The 16,797-nt window shown below is 41.8% G+C and overlaps 1 protein-coding gene across 20 annotated transcripts in view; it reads left to right on the plus strand.

Annotated features, from left to right (window-relative positions):
* The window catches only part of DOCK9 (dedicator of cytokinesis 9), a 283,110-nt gene that overhangs the window by 132,926 nt on the left and 133,387 nt on the right, over window positions 1–16,797 (plus strand). For all 20 annotated transcript variants that reach the window (XM_032402708.1, XM_032402715.1, XM_032402713.1 and 17 more), the window contains exons 3-4: window positions 12,621–12,710; window positions 16,628–16,710. In XM_032402708.1, coding sequence (XP_032258599.1) covers window positions 12,621–12,710; window positions 16,628–16,710 — 173 coding nt within the window. The remainder of the gene's footprint in view (window positions 1–12,620; window positions 12,711–16,627; window positions 16,711–16,797) is intronic.

A 16,797-nucleotide genomic window follows, 5' to 3' on the forward strand; every position in this document is an offset into this window, starting at 1 on the left:
CAATGGGGCTAAGAGTTGATTCTCTTATGTAGAATAAAAGATACTGGATAAACTCGTAGTCCAGCACTGTATGCATGTACTCCCCGCATCAGGTCACACTCCCTCCCTCCCTCCCTCCCTCCCTTCCTCAAATCTTCTTTGCTTTTTTAGAAGAAATAATGTTTAGCTCACATTTTAAATAGGTCGGAGAGAATGGTAAATGTCCCACAATTGGTAGAAAGGGGTAAGCACAGATCATACTTGTAAGCATTGAGGGGTAGGAGGACAGTTTTATGTATGTGATTAATGTATTTGTCTTAGGTTATTAAACACGACTAACAGACACACATAGACAAAGTTCTAAGCAAAGGTGATATCCTAAGACCATGTAAGCACATGGAGATTCATTTATACTCTATTTCTACATTCATTGAATATTGATCTTTATAATTATTCATAACTGTAAAACTTTGTCAAGGTGGCAGATCAGGGGAGTAGAAGAGAAGGAGACACAGTAGGATTGCATGCAAAAACAAGAACAAAGAGTCCCTAAAGAGAAAATCTAGGTTTTGGCCTCAGAATTACCAGATGTCATTGAACATATTAGTAAGCTCAAAATCTCTGTGGTTCCTACAACTTGTGGGTCCTGCTGTGTCCATTGCTCTGCCTCTTCCTGCCAGGGTTGCCTGGCAGAGCCTAGATACTGTCAAGTGTGTCCTGCTCGGAGTGTCCGGCATCAGCCTGAGCGTGCGTGCTGAGTGTATGCATGAGATCCAGAGAGGACAGAGTAAGGAAGTTCAGCAAAGTCCCCTGATGTCAGAGGTCCTCGAGTCAGGACTTCCCCATCTGCTTAGTGTTTTATCTGTGGAGCATAATCTCAGCTCCACCGTGTTTAAAATAAGACTTTGGATGGCATCCCAGGAACTGATGTGCTGAGGCCCGATGCTCTGACAAGACCAGCGCAGCGGTGGTGGTGCTGACAAATGCATGGAGGGATTTGAGAGCAATCGTCCTTGGTGCATCAGTGCAACTGTACTCCTGAGTGATGAGGAGAACACGAGGAGAGCTCACCAATATCTTGGAATATGTAAATAATGGCCATGTTTTAACACGAAGCATATTCACTATGCTAGGTGTTCACACAAAGGTATGGTCTTTTCAGCAACTAAAATTGCATTCTAGAGAAAGATTACAGAGCCATACACAGATAAGTAGAAAACAAAAGAAACTGTGCTTGCTTATACCTTCCTCAAGGTTTTGTTACCAAGTGGAACATAAATCCATCATAGGGATGGTAGATGCTCTAGACCCAAGATTTACTCGTGTGACCTGAAGTTTAGCCCCAGGTCTCTCTGTTATTAATCTGGGTGATGGGGTAAATGAGAAGCCTTCTTAAAACTCACTTTTCTTAATCTATAGTTCAGAGATAACATTTGCCCTAAAATTTAGGTTCTCATAGATATGCGAGAATCCAGAGACAGCACCATGCAGGGAAGCTCTTTGCACCCATGGCTGACGTCAGTTGGCAGGAAGAGAGCTGAGGGCCTAGGAAGCAGCCTCCTTCCTTCGGGGTAGCATCATTCATTTTTGAGGATTTGCAGTCATGTGATGTGGAACAGGTTGAGCCCCTTACTCATGGGGAAGCTGGACCTGCCACTTGTCCCCCAAATGACCAAATGACCTGGTTTTCTGGATTACCCCCCCACCATTCTCTCTCGTGAAGTGGTACTTAAGAGTGACTAAAACCAAGCATCTTTTTAACACCAAACCAAGCCAAACATAAACCAAATAGAATCTCTAAAAACTGAACTTAATTGGTGAGTCTGGTCATGAAGGGTCCTGAACATTTAACTTATTTAGTTATAGTTTACTGCATTTGGAAAGTTATGTAATATATAATTTGGGGGGTTAGCAGAATGAAATTTTTATGACTCTCAAACGTCTACTGACACCTATAAATGCATGTGACACTTTAGGAAACAGGACATTATGTGGTGACAGAAGCTACCTGATGGCTCAGCAGTTCTGAGACACTGTCTCATTTGGAACCCTGAGTGATCTTACAATTGAATAAAAGAATCCCCATTTTAAAATCTCAACTGCCCATTCACTCAGCAAACATTTACGTTGTGCCAGATGTTCTGCTGGGTGTTGGAAAAGCAAAGATGAGCAGCATAGTCCGTGGGTCTCGAGGCTGGTAGGAGACGTGGGTAGGGGGAGCAGCTCTGCAGCCAGGTGAGTGGCCTGGTGCATGAGGGAGTCACAAGTCCCCATGTGCTGCAGGGCTGAAGAAGGGCAGGTGAGTCCAGAAAAATCATTAGAGCTGCTCAGCCAAGGTCTTTGGGTCTGCTGAGGAGCTTGGACTCTATTCTGGTGGCAATGAGGAGTCATGGAAAGGATTTAAGCTGAGGCCTGATGCTAGCAGATGAAAATTTTAGAGCGATGACTGGCAGAGAACGCGTAAGAGGAATGATAGAGGGGAGCTGGGCATACCAGCTGCACGCAGGAGCACCCTACATCAGTGCATTGTCGTGGGGACGTCCAGCAAGGAAAGTCACTGACGTCACACAGGGTGGCACTATTGAGCAAGCAGAGAAGGATGGTGCAGGATGGGAGCCTGGGGAGCTTGCAGGGGCTGGTGAGGAGGGGCTGTGGGGACAGGCGGCCCCCAGCATGGTTTTACTGGGTTCCTTGAATGTTGTTTTCTGTTAAATCCCTCCAGAAACCTAAATGGGATTCCTTTTCTAGACCCTTGTCCTGTACCATGCCTTGTCCATTTTCTTAATTATTAATGAATTGGACATTGAGAGATCTCAGGAAACTGAAAATGGGATCTTCTGAGGTTAATAGAACACTGAGTCAGTCGCCAAGACATGATCTCCGCAAGGAGATGTTGGAAACGCCGTTTCCAGCCTGGCTTGGGGCTAAATCCTCCTAAAGCGAGTCATCTGCTCTGAAACAAATACCTCTGCCAGACATTTGGAAAGGCTCCAGTACGCTGTGCTTGATAAGTCACAGTAAAGTCCCCAGAGTTTCTCGTAGTAATGTTTCATGCACAGACAAATGCAACCAAGGCCGGTGTCCAGCATATGATATAAAGGGACCCAATTCCCCAGACATGTGAGGTTCTCTGCAGTCTGGCTCAGGCTTAGAAACCTAAGAAAGGAGGTATTGAGAGCTGCCTGTCTAACAGGGAGTAGTTGAAAATCTAGGATAACGTTAGAACATTGAAGCGGACTCTGTCCATTTGGCCCAGTTGGGCACAGTATAAATTCAACCCAGGGCTTACTTGCTTAGTAAAGGAGATGGGCCAGGCTGAGGGACGCCAGCCCGAAGAGCTGTCTTCCCTCAACCGCCTGGGCTTTGATTTCTGGCGCCATCCACTTCCCTCCCCTCACTGAGTTTTGGCCCCCTCCTACCACACCCCACGGTTGTCCTTCTCCTGGAAGATCTTTCTCTGCAAATGCATCAAGCCCTCAAAGGTCTGAGGGCATAGTTCTACTACGTGAATCAAAACAAACACAAAAATGAACACAAGCACAGGATGCTTTATATGGAATTACAAACAGGGTGGGGAAGAGAGAGTCCACATTTTTGCGTGAGGGTAGGTGGGAGCTGACCCAGGCCCTGAGACCTGGTGGGCTTCCCTGTCCAGCAGATCATCTGTCAGAGTGGGTGTTAGGCCCTCGTGTCCGACCTCAGGCCGTCCGCAGGCCTCAGAGCCCATCTCAGAGGTAAGGTGGCACCTAGGAAATGTCCTGCACTCTTTGACATTCTGCAGCCACGTGCCTAACAGACCAGTTTCCGCCTCCTGAAGGCCTTCACCTGTCGTCACTCAGTGTCTCAGCTGATGCACTGTGGCCTCCCCTCTCTTCAGAGCTGTTCTGCTTAGAACACTGGAGGAGCCGTCTCTTCCTGTTTCAAGGCCTGCACTCCCTTCTGCGCTGCCTGTGATGTTTGTTTTTCTGTCTGAGGGAGGACACTCCCAGCCCTATGCTCCTTTGAACAGGAGAGATGGGGAGACAGTTGTTGGTGGCGGAAGCCTGCAGCTGGCTGGTGTTGCAGCCCACCCACTTCTCTGGGATCCTGTCTCTAGCTCATTGTTCATATGGCCCCAGGGGAAGGGTGGGCCTTTTGTTTCAGTCTCTTAATTAAAATCTTATAAAATAGGGTATTTTAAACAGCAGTGGCTATGCATGCTTCCCACCAGGAATTAAGAGGGTTGTTTTGTTAGGGTTTTAATGCCCATTCTAAAGTGATTAATAAAAAGTCCCATACCATATGGGTTGAGAGGGTTAGAACCGTAAAGAAACAATGACACAAAAGCACGTCTCTGTTACCACTCACCCTACATTTATTTAAGTCTACAGAGTGACTCTTCCCTCCCTCAAATCCAAGGATTCCTTTCCTAAAAAAATAAATGGGGTAATCAATCAAAGCAAACCTAGTATTAGTCTTATTTTTTTGGATGTCTTTTAGTTTCTCTCAAAGCACCTCATAGCACTCAGATAATAAGTCATTTGAGACAGATAGACTTAGAATTCCCTGTTCACAGAACTGTGGAATTTTAAAATTACACAGTAAGCCTGGAGATCCTTAGAAAACTCTCTATTTTATAGATGTGGAAAGTTAAAACTTTCCCTCAAGATCACACAGCTAATTAGAGGCCACACTCAGATGAGGACTCAGGTTTCCTGGCTCTCCATTCAAACCCCTTTCCAATATCACTTCTCAGATTCTTCCATAGGAAGTTGAATTAAATTATTCACCTCACATTTCTTGCAGTTTGAAACATGAGCTTCTCGGTATCCCAGCTTCAGTGGGGTCAGGGTGGTGGGTTGGCCGGCACTGATGGAGGGAGGACAGAGCCAGGTTGGGGTCAGGAATTCCATTCGTAGAGAGAGATTCCAAGCTGAAGATGAAGACCAGGGTTTGTAGCAGGCCATCAGGGGAACAGCTGTGAGTGATAAAGAAGAGGGTCAGGAAGTGCCAGGAAGGCCCAAGGCTGGCCCAGATCAGGCCTGTATGGTATGTCTGTCTGTCCCTTCAGGTGACCCATGGCCCTGCCTCCCTGGGCCAAGCACCCTGGGCTATGGCTCATAGTCGCTGAAGTGACCCCAGTCTTTGGGGGGAGTCATTTCAACCAAGAGAGAAAAAAGTTTTTTTATCTATTTGAAATTTGTTCTTCCAAATTAGACTTGGAGATAGTTACAAGTTCTGCTGTTTCTATTCAGGTCTGGGGGCAACTCTGAACTTCAACTCATTCCATTAAAAAAAAAAAAAAAAGGTCTCCTGAAGATTGACCTGGGCTCTCACATGTCCTTGGATCATCTTCTGAGCCCTTTGGGCGAGGACTTCACCCCTTTCTCTTCCTGTAGCAGTTCTAAATTTTTCTTTTCAGTAACTCCTGACATTTTTTGGAATTCCTTGTAAGACTCCTGTCCATACTTGGCCAAGGTAATTAAGGATCTCTTTGTGTCAAAGACTACCAGCATTAAACCTAAGTAACAGAAACTGACTGAAAATAATTTAGACTATTATAGTAGCTAGAAGAGGGCTTTTATTTTTATTTTTTAAAAATATTTTATTTATTTATTTATTTGAGAGTGAGAGAGACAGAGAGAGAGAGTGGGGAGAGGAACAGAGGGAGAGGGACAAGCAGACTCTGCACTGAGTGCAGAGCCCGGTGTGGGGCTTGATCTCACAACCCTGAGATCATGACCTGAGCCAAAATCAAGACTTGGATGCTCAACTGACTGAGCCACTCAGGCACACCCAGGGCTTTTATTTTTAAATTGTGCTTTGTGCTATGAGATTTCTATCCAGAGTGGTTGTCGGAGATGCTAGCTGCATTTATATTTAATTTGCAGATCTTATCACACTTCACAGTGTGAAGTGTTTCTTCCCTCCCCCTTGCAAGTGCGGAAAGCTACTTAGAGAATGCTGCTGCTAAGCTTTCTTAGTAGAATGGAAATAATTCATTTCCAAACATAGAAATAGGACAGATATTCTTTGAATGTCCACCTTGATGTTGATTTATATAAAGTGGATACAGACCCATTTTTTTTAGCAGGAATATGATTTTAACGGATAGAAAAGAAGAGAATACCACAACCATGAAAAAGAAAATTAAGTTCACTTGTGAGGAGGGCGTTAGCGTTCATTGAGTATAAATCTCCAGGTATTGATTGAGACTCTGTTACAAGCCAGATAAATAAAACTGCAGAAATTTAATGTGAATCGATTTGGCATACAGTAGACTATTACCCAAATGCGAGTTTTAATAAACAGAATCTATGGAGAAATTAAAATAGAGCATTCACTCATGCTGTAGTCTTCAAGGGAAGACTTCAGTTTTCATAATGGGCCAGAGAACTATTTGTAATAACAGAAAAAAAATTATATACAAGTAATGGATGATTATTGGTAGAGACCTATTTCTCTCTTCATTGACTATTTTGTTCATTCATTCTTGAAACATTTATTGAGTACTTAGCACAGACATACAGATGGGGGCATATGTCTCCTGCTCTCAGAGGATTCCACAGTCCGATAGGAGAAAGTGGCATGTGCGCCTGCCAGAAAGTTTTGGATAACGGAGTCAGAGGTTGACCAGCTGCTATCAGACGCGGCCTCATCGGCCGTGGTTCATAAGTCACCAAGGTCTGGGGTCAGATCTTAGCTTTGCAAGTCCAGAAACTGAGTTTGTTCAGTGTGACCAGAGTTGTTTGGGCTCAGAGAACTGACTTGTAGCAGACAACCCCACGAGAGAACAAACCAAATGCTATTTAATTATGAGCCTTGAGAACTAGAATTAATAAGCCGATCAGAATACATTCATTGGCTGTGTCATCTCTCTCTCATTAGGAAAGTCTAAATGGGAATCACATTATAAACAGGTGAATTGGGGAGGCTGGACTCAGCAATGAGTGGGAAGACCTTGGGAACTGAGGACACGAAGCGATGACTCCTCACTGGTGCCAAGTCCAATGTTAATGGTGCCCCAGTGGCCCAGCTGGTAGATTCCAGTCTCTCCTGTTAAATGGGGATAAAGACGCTGACAAAATTGCTCTGCTTTATGTAAGACCCGTTCCTTCTATTGGCTCATTCTTTCCCCAGATGAGTTAAAACCATTGATTAGGCTATAGGTTGGTGGGGTTTTTCATCCTTCCGTGTTTTTTAATTCAAATTTAATTAGTGTTCTGGGCAGTTTTTCCTTTGGCATAGGATATGTTTGTAGTTCTAGGATTTAATGGGTCTCTTGTGTGTGTGCAAAGAGCTAATCTAATTCGTTGTGTTTTGATTTTGCTCTTTTAACCCCTAAGTTTCTGCCCCCTTTGTACTGAATACAGCATGTACTCATCCTGTACAGTTTAGTTTAAGTGTCTTTGCCTTGGTGCACATCTTCTTGATGTCCTTTTCTCCTCCCTATTGGATTTAGATTTCCCTCTTCTTTCCTCTCATTTCAGCCTGTGCTTCTGTACCCCTTTCTCTCATACTCTTCTGTAGTACTCGCAGCACTGCTAATTTATTTCCTCCTCATCCTCTGTCATGAGACTATAAGCTTTATAGGGACAGCAAGTACACTTTCTTAAACTTGGTGTCTCCAGCTGCTAGTTCTGTGTCTGGTGGTTGAAAGTAGTGACTCAGTGAGGGGAAGGATGGATAGATGGATGAAATGATATTTATGCTGAGCCCTAAAATGATCAGTACAATGATTTGGGGGAAGAGAAGCCATTGATCTTTACTCCTAAAGTCCAACAGACATTTTTCTCTATCTTACTTGTCCACCCTTAGGACACTGACAGAAGTCCTAGGAAAGGTGAATGTGGAAACCAGATTGCAGCTTAGTGTGTCCCCTCGATGCTTCTGTCCTTACTCTATATTGTGATTAGTATTTGAAAAGATTTTCCTGAAAACAGCAGTATTCCTCAGTACATTAATTAGGACATGTTCCTAATCTCTTACAGTCTTGTTATAGTTATTTATTGCTGAGTAACAAACCATTCCAAAGCCTAGTAATTTAGGGCAATAATTTATAATTTCTCACAATTCTGAAATCTGATCAAGGCTCAGCTAGATAGTTCTGCTTGACTTGCTGTCTGCAGGGGCTGGAATGCTTCCCCATGTACATTGTGGTGACTCTCCCAGTTTGGCTGGAACCAGCTGTGGGTTGGCGGGCCATCTTTCTATATCTGGCCTTTCCATATGGCTAGTGTGGACTCACAGCATAGTGGTCTCAGGTAGTAGAACTTTTTATGTGGTGGTTGTCTTCCAAGAGCTGCTAGTTTGCTAAATTTGGAACTGGCAGAATGCCACTTCCCCCTCATTGGATTGGTCAAAGCCAGCCTAGATTCAAGGAGAGGGAGATTGTCTCCACCTTTTAGTGTGAGGAACAGCATGCATATGTAGGGAAGGATAGCAGCCATCTATCTAAAAGAGATCATCTAAAACATCCAATTTTATATACAACAAGAAATAGACATAAAAATAACATTAAAGAACTATGTCTCATTTAAGTGAATGGTTTTTAAGAAATGCATTAAGTTTATTTGGATGAAGTCTCCGGGGGAGCGAAGGGCTCTTGTCAGAAAACTAAGCTTTGTCAAAATCAGAGCTAGGACTTGATCAGTAATGGATTCAAACCTAGTATCCTGGTACTGGTGGGTAGTAAATAAACACACAGATGATTGGTTTAATTATGCCTGGTGCTCTCTTATCTGTTAAAGGTCAGGTCTCTCTTTAATGATTAAAGTTGCTTTCTTTATAAAGTGAGAGCATAATGGCACTCACTCTGATCTACAAGAATCAAAAAGATCCATATCCTGTTTCTCTCACCTTAGAGGCATTTGGAAAAGTGTCACACAATTAAAGTTTCTTGAGTTGGTGATTCTACTGGGAGAATGTTGTAATAAATTTTCTCTTTTGACTAGTGCTGTGATGGGAAATAGGCTGGAAATGCCTCTAATCATCCCATTTCTTGACCTGAGCATTTCCTGAACATTTTGAAAGTGTAATAATTAGTTTCAAAAATCTTGATAGACCCAAATACATCAAGATAAGTAGGGCTGTAGAGTGAATCCTTCTTTGAAGCATACACGGTTTCTTGAACAATTCCCCTTTTCTTATATTATTCCTGATTTTTAATAGTTTTGACAACCTCTTAGAATCACTTCTTACTTGGAAACTTTTGGAATAGATTATGCCTCTTCAGTGCTTGTTGTTACATATCTCTTTGGTATTTCATGGGAACAGCTGGGAAGTAAGGGTCACCATTTGTGATATTTGTAAAGAAATCAAGAGCAAGGGCCTACAAAGCCCTTTTGGAGGCTGAATGAATTAGTAATTCACCCATTAAGGACTTAGTGGAGAATGGAGTTCCTTCTTTCCCTTTCTTCAGAATAAGGGGACTTATTCTAAAAACAGGGCTTAAGATTACTTTCAAAGATTGACCATGCAAAAATGAGTAAAATAGGTGAAGGAGACATGACATTGAGAAAACAGGGGCAGGAAATAAAATTAAATTATATTTAAGATATATGCCATGAAGTTTTCTACCTGTGCTCGAGGGGAGGGATCACGGATTTGACCTAAAGTTTCCTCCAACCAAAGAAGAAGAAAACCATTTGGGACAAATGCTGGGAGATCCCAGCTTAGGTAAGCAGCCACGAAGAGCTACCGCAGGGTAGATCTCTTAGCAAAATGTTTTCATGTATGCTGTTTTTGTAACTACGATCTGTTAATAGTATCCAAGGATTACAGTCCTTGGGAGAAAAAATCTAGAACATTGCTTTCTGAAGCCTGAGGTCCCATTTCCTCATTTTGACAAAAACAGTACCTTCCAAATGACGTTAATTAGGGTGGATGTGCTACTGCCTAAAGTCATGAGGCATTTTATTATTTAAAATAAGCATTAATCCTCCTTAAACACGAGAACAGTTCTAATGTTTAGGAGGGATGGTAGCATTCACAATTCATAGATCTATTCAACAACTATTGATTGAGCACCTTCTGCTTGTCTGGTTACCCTGCTGTTAGGCACCGGGGATGTGGCAGTGAATGTGAAGTAGAAAAAACACTCCTAAAACTTATATGGAATCACAAAAGACCCCAAGTAGGGGCGCCTGGGTGGCTCAGTCGTTAAGCGGCTGCCTTCGGCTCAGGTCACGATCCCAGCGTCCTGGGATCGAGCCCCGCATCGGGCTCCCTGCTCCGCAGGAAGCCTGCTTCTCCCTCTCCCACTCCCCCTGCTTGTGTTCCCTCTCTCGCTGTGTCTCTCTCTGTCAAATAAATAAATAAAACAAACAAACAAACAAACAAACAAAAAAAAACAAAAGACCCCAAGTAGCCAAAGAAATCCTGAGAAAGAAGAACAAAGCAGAAGGCATCACACACCCTGTTTCAAGCTCTACTTACAAAGCTGTAGTCATCAAAATAGTATGGTACCAGCATAAAAACAGACACGTAGGCCAATGGAACAGAATCGAGAGCCCAGAATAAACCCAAGCGTATACAGTCAACTAATATTTGACAAGGGAGCCAAGAATACTGAATGGAGAAGAGACAATAAATGGTTTTGGGATAATTGGCTGTTCCCATGTGAAAGGATGAAACTGGACCCATGTCTTAAACTACTCATGAAAATGAACTCAAAATGGATCAAAGACTTATATGAAAGACCTGAAATCACGAAACTCCCAGAAGAAAACATTGGAATAAAGCTCTTTAACATGGGTCTTGGTAATGATTTTGGGGGGAGGGGGTACGATAACTTAAAAAGCAACAAAATAAAAAGTAAACAAGTGTGACCACACCAAACTCAAAAGCTTCTGCAAAGCAAAAGAAACCATCAATAAAGTAAAGAAGAGACAACCTATTGAATGGGAAACGAATATCCAAAATATATGAAGAACTCACGCAACTCAATAACAAAAAAACAAATAACCCACATTGAAAAGGACAAAGGACCTGAATAGACCTTTTTCCAAAGAAGGTATAAAAAAAGTGAGTAGTTCATAAAAAGATGTTCAACATCACTAATCATTAGGGAAATGCAAATTAGAATCACAATAACATATCACTTGTTTCTGCTAGAATGGCTGTCATCCAAAAGATAAGAGATAACAGAAATAAATAAATAAAGCTATTGGTATAACACATTAAGAAAGAAAAAAAAAAAGACAAGAGGTAACAGATGCTGGCATGGATGTGGAGAAAAGGGAACTGTTGTGCCTTGTTGGTAGAATTGTAATTTAGTGCGGTCACTATGGAAAACAGTATGGGGGATCCTCAAAAAATTAAAAGTAGAGCTACCATATGACCCCCAATAATCCCACTTCTAGGAACCTATCCAAAGGAAATGAAAACATTAATTCAAAAAGATATCCGCACCCCAGTGTTTATAGCAACATTATTTACAGTAGCCAAGACATGGAAACAACTTAAGTGTCCATTGATAGATGAATGGATAAAGAAGTTCTGGTATATATTTACAACAGAATAATATTAAGCCATAAGAAATGAGGAAATCCTACTATTTGCAACAACATGATGGACCTTGCCGGCATTTTGCTAAGTGAAAAAAGTTGGACAGAGAAGGACAAAATACTGTGTGATCTCACTTATATGTGGAATAAAATGAAACAAGACAAAAGTCATAGAAAAAGAGATCGGACTTGTGGTAACCAGAGGTGGAGGGTAGGGGGAAGAAGAATTAGAGAAAGGGGGTCAAAAGGTTCAAACTTCCAGTTATAAGATAAATAAGCACTAGGGGTGTGATGTACCACATGGCGACTACCATGAATATGAATGATATATGGGAAAGTTCTTAAGAGAGTAAATCCTAGGAGATTTCAAGGATCACAAGGAGAAAATTCTTTTTCCCTTTCCCTTTTCTTTTTATTGTGAGAAAATGGATGTTAGCTGAACCTATCATGGTGCTTATTTCACAATAGATGTAAAGCAAACCATCCTGCTGTATGCCTTAAGCTTACACAGCGATGTATGTCAATTATTTCTCAATAAAACTGGAAAAGAAGACATAGATGTGATGAGGGTTGCACAGCAGTGTGAATGTACTCAATACCACTGAACTCTACACTTAAACATGGTTAAAATGGGGCGCCTGGCTGACTCAGTTGGTGGAGCTCCTGACTCTTGATCTCAGGGTCGTGAGTTCGAGCCCATGTTGGGTGTAGAGTTTACTTAAAAAAAAAAAAAAACTTAAAAAAAAAAGGTTAAAATGGTAAATTTCATGATATGTCTGTTTTACACTAGAAAAAGGCGGTTAAGACAAGTAAAAGGCAACGTAGTGGGACTAGATCAAGCACTTGGGGTTGTGGAGTGTTAGGGATTCTGAAAGGGGCCCCTACCCTGCCTGGGGGTGGGGGGAGCAAAAGGGGTCCCTGGAGGGGTCATGGGGCCCCTGACCCAGAAAGAAGGGGGAGCCATTGCCCCACACACAACTTTGAACTTTCTGGTGCCCAAAGGGGTCTGTTGTGCGTGACCCAAGGAGGAAGAAGCATGGGGCTGGCAGAGACTAGAGTGACTGTGTCCCTGTGGGGCCCCGCTGCACCCCGACGCTGGCTGGCATCTTTCCATCTTGGAGTAACCAAACCCTGTGCCCGCACTTTCCTCCACAGACCGCCACTCTGCGGCGACAGGGTCGGTATATGTGCTCCACGGTTCCTGCAGACGCGCAAGAGGAAGCGCAGAGCTTATTTGTCACGGAGGTAATGTGTTTTTTCTACATCAATTTATACCTTATTTTAAAGCCACTTTTTGCTAACGCTCCCCCTTCTTTAAATTTCAATGATATTTTCAAGCAAGTGTCAGAGATGTAATTACATTTTTGTAGTGGAAGTTAAAATAGGAGAATAGAATAGGATTTTCAGAGCCTGAAGCTTGGACAGAAATGTCAACAGGGGTCGTTTCTGACGGCTGTTTAAAACATGAATTCTGCAGAACTTAGAGGTATAAGGAGTAACTCTTATGAACTCACTGGAAATCTTTGGCAGAGGATTTGTTATTGAGATTATTTTCAGCTGAGACTCAGCACACACATTTATGTATTCATTTACTTCATTTATATGTTTATACTTGTAACTTATTTTCAAGACTAGTTCAATGTTCATGAAGTGCCAGATGATAATGAGCGGAGCCCGACTCTATCTCTGATCAATGTACGATTCTTACCACTCTTGTTTGAACATACAAATAATGATTATCTTGTTATGGAGGAAAGAGAAATTACTGCATTTAGACTGCTTCCCCCCCCACCCCCGCCCTTGGGGCGTTTGTTTCTTCTTCCAGGTGCTTTTAGATAACATGAACTAATTAGGTCTTTTAATTTTGTTTCTTGAAGTGCTCCTTCATTTAAAAATAATGGATTTTTATCCCTATTTTTCTCATTGATTTTTGGATGATACATATGCCCATCAATAAGTTTGCCCACCACAAGGAAGTTATGCTTTTAAAAGTGAAGAGCAATTAAAGTGACAAGATCATAGTCACAATATTAATTCCATTGAGATTTCCGAAAAATTAAATATGTATTTAAAATTGTAAAAGTAATGATCTCTCATCCTCTGAAAAGAACTTCTTGTCTTACTTTCTTTGCTACTATATTAGTAAAATTAATTCCGGACAAATAGAGCCAGATATGTTTATATAGTCTTAAGTGTTTATTTTAAAGCAGGATGTGGACAAACTGTGCCGGACCCACAGGCAACGTCTGGCCTGCAGCCTGTTTTTGTAAATAAAGTTTTATTGTAGCCACACCCCTCCGTTAACATGACTACTTTCACATTATAACTCAGAGTTGAGTGTTTGTGGCAGCAACCATGTGATCCTCAAAGCTGAAAATATTATCTGGCCTTCTGCAGAAAGAGTTTTGTTGACCCCCTATTTTAAAACATGGAGCAATATTGATTACTAATTCAGTTCTCCCAATTGCTTAATAAATAGGATTTTGGAGGGACAGCTCTCCATTCAGTTCTTCAGTCACCACAGGCTGAGCAATAACAGCTTCGAGCTATCCTGCTGCAGCCAACAGAGCTAAGGCCTCTTGGGACCCTGCCACTAGGGTGGAGTGAAACAGCACTTCCTCTCCATCCTCTGGTCCAGCCGAGAATGACTTAATGGCTTTCTTTTTAAAACAACTGCAAAAACCTTTCAGTATTAACTTCAAAATATTATTGAATTTCACAAGTTGGAAAGGTCAGTCATGGAATCAGCCAGTTGGATCCCTGTCTTTCTAGAGTTACAGTTCTCTGGATGCTGATTTCTGATGTAACCCCTCATCTTCTAGACTTTCTACATCCCCGGAGGGGCGGGGCTGCTTACCTTATTCTGTGCTTCAGCCTTAGAATTTAGCTGGTATCTGCTGTGTGCATTGTCAACAAGGGCTTATTAAATGAATGACTCTCTGGCTATCTAACCTGCTTAACTGGGTTTTTATAGTTTCTTATGACGTAAGATATTTAAACATGGTAATTATCTTACCCATGTTATCTAAGATATTAAAAATCTGGGCACTCAGGTGTTGCATTCATAAATGCACCGATTGTATACAAGTGTCTGCTTATTTATTTATTTTTTAGGTGGGCAGTTACATGTCATATTTCAGAGTAGGTTTAATGTCCTGCCAGAGACTTTGGTGGTATGATTTTAGTTGCTGCGCTTGTTCAAAAAGCTGAATAGAGAATAGGAGCGCGTGCACAAGCCTGTATCACACCTGGTCAGAGCTGACTTGGCCGTGCTAATGGATCTAGAGAGAATAGCGGGAAAACCCAAACCTACAGGTAATTCTGAAATCACACTTGGTTTGGAATGTGACTTTGAGTGTGGATGTCTGATGTTCTCAATGTGAAAATGCTTTGAAAATACTTTTGAGAAGCATTTATAAGAATAAAATAGTATTTAAAAACCTTCGTCACTCCTTGGCAAAGAGATGATTGAAAAATTGTTCCGCTCCCCCATCCGACTCTGTTCCTAACCCTTCTCTGCTTTCAGAATGATAACATAAAAATCTTACACTGCCTGCCCTTCACGAGCTTGCCTGTAGAGTGCTTAGCATAGTCTGGCACGAGAGAGGCACTGGGCATTGCTGTAGTTATTTTAGGGACTTTGGTGTGGAGGGGAGTTTGCTTCAGAAGGCCTTCAGGCATAAGCTGTGAAACGTAAGGCTGGCCTTCTAAATGATGAAGTGAAGTAAGCAGAACCGACACTTTGATCATCATGTTGATTACAGCCAGAGTCAAGTCAACTAGGTAAGGCACTCATTTTACTTACTCATTCAATGTTTTTTTTCCACACTGAAGTTTACATATGCGTAGCCAAGAGCTGACTACACAGAAAATCAATTTAGCTGATGGTAACTTAATCGCACGCTTCCCCTATTGATTTTGACTCATTCATATTTGAAGTTCTGGTGGATGCGGTCTTACAATCTTTAGAGTCAACGCACTATTCAGTGGATCATCCTGGATAGATGAGTGAAAGACACCATGCTGGTCCGTTGAGTCTGTTGGGTAGTAAGGTAGTTTAATGCAATGTAGGGGATGTAGAAACTTACTTTTTTCCTCTGAGGGTTTCTTCTAGCTGATGTAGGAATTAACTTGATATGAGAAACATTAACAGGAGGGAAAAAACCAAAATTTTATTATGTGCACATGGAGGTCCAATAATGAAACTGAAACCCCAAGAAATGACCAAGGCAGGTAGTTTTTACACATTTTAGACAAAAAGACAATAGATCTATGAGGAATTGACAGGATAAAGAAGACAGATGTTTGGGAGCTTTAATTAGTAAGGAATTCTAAGCAGAATTTAGGCTGAGGTAGTAGATGAGAAAAAAATAATGAGGTTTAATTCTGTAGCTTTCTCAACTTTAAAGTCTCTACCTCTGGTGATAAGGATTTTTTTACTTCTTAGTACAGGAGAGTAATTTTCATATGGGAGATTTGTTTCTGGCTTTCACGGGGACAGAGGAGGGTCTCAATGTCCTTTGAGCAGGTTGACTCCCAAGAAGCTTCAGTTCAAAATAAGCAATATGCCATTGTTGTACATTTTGGGGCAGCCTGCCCTGGCCCCCACACCAGTGTGTAGGTTAGTGTCATGGTAGAAGGTAAAGCTCCCTACTTTGGTTCACACATATGTGTGCACGCAAGGTGACGTCACGGTGCCATTGTGAACTGGAATCTGAATCTTTTCTCCTAATAACCTCACTCTGGCCCTTATAAATAGAAGGAAAAACCGAGGGCAGATTTCTATTATACTTAATAACAGAGCTAGTTGTAACATTACTAAACATCCTGAAAGGGTCTGAAGTCAGAAGCAGTACATTGTTTGTTATGTAAATGCGGCAACTGAGGTGAAGTTTGTCCCCTTGCAAAATCTCTCTGATCATGAATGATGGTAACTTAAAGTGACCCTGTTCCCAAGGGTAGTGTTTTAGTGATTTTTAAGCTTTACAGGAACCTCTGATGGTGGAATTTCAGGCACAAGAGGGTTGAGGTGAAAGAATTTTTTTTTGATGTTTGTGTGGGTGTGCATTCATAAACCTTCCCAAACGTCCTCCAAAAGCCATCACATATCTTTTTTCTTTTCCTCTTACACTTTTTTTTTTTTTTAATCTGTCCCCCCATAGTGCATCAAAACCTATAACTCTGACTGGCATCTTGTGAACTATAAATTTGAAGATTACTCGGGAGAGTTTCGACAGCTTCCAAAGTGAGTAAATGGTCAGACCCCACAAGGTGGGGTCATACACATGGGCAACAGTTTTTTGCACTTGAAATGCTTAGGGAGGTATGTAAC

Source organism: Phoca vitulina, unplaced genomic scaffold (genome assembly GCF_004348235.1).
Source record: "Phoca vitulina isolate PV1807 unplaced genomic scaffold, GSC_HSeal_1.0 scaffold5, whole genome shotgun sequence".
Taxonomy (NCBI): Eukaryota; Metazoa; Chordata; class Mammalia; order Carnivora; family Phocidae; genus Phoca; species Phoca vitulina.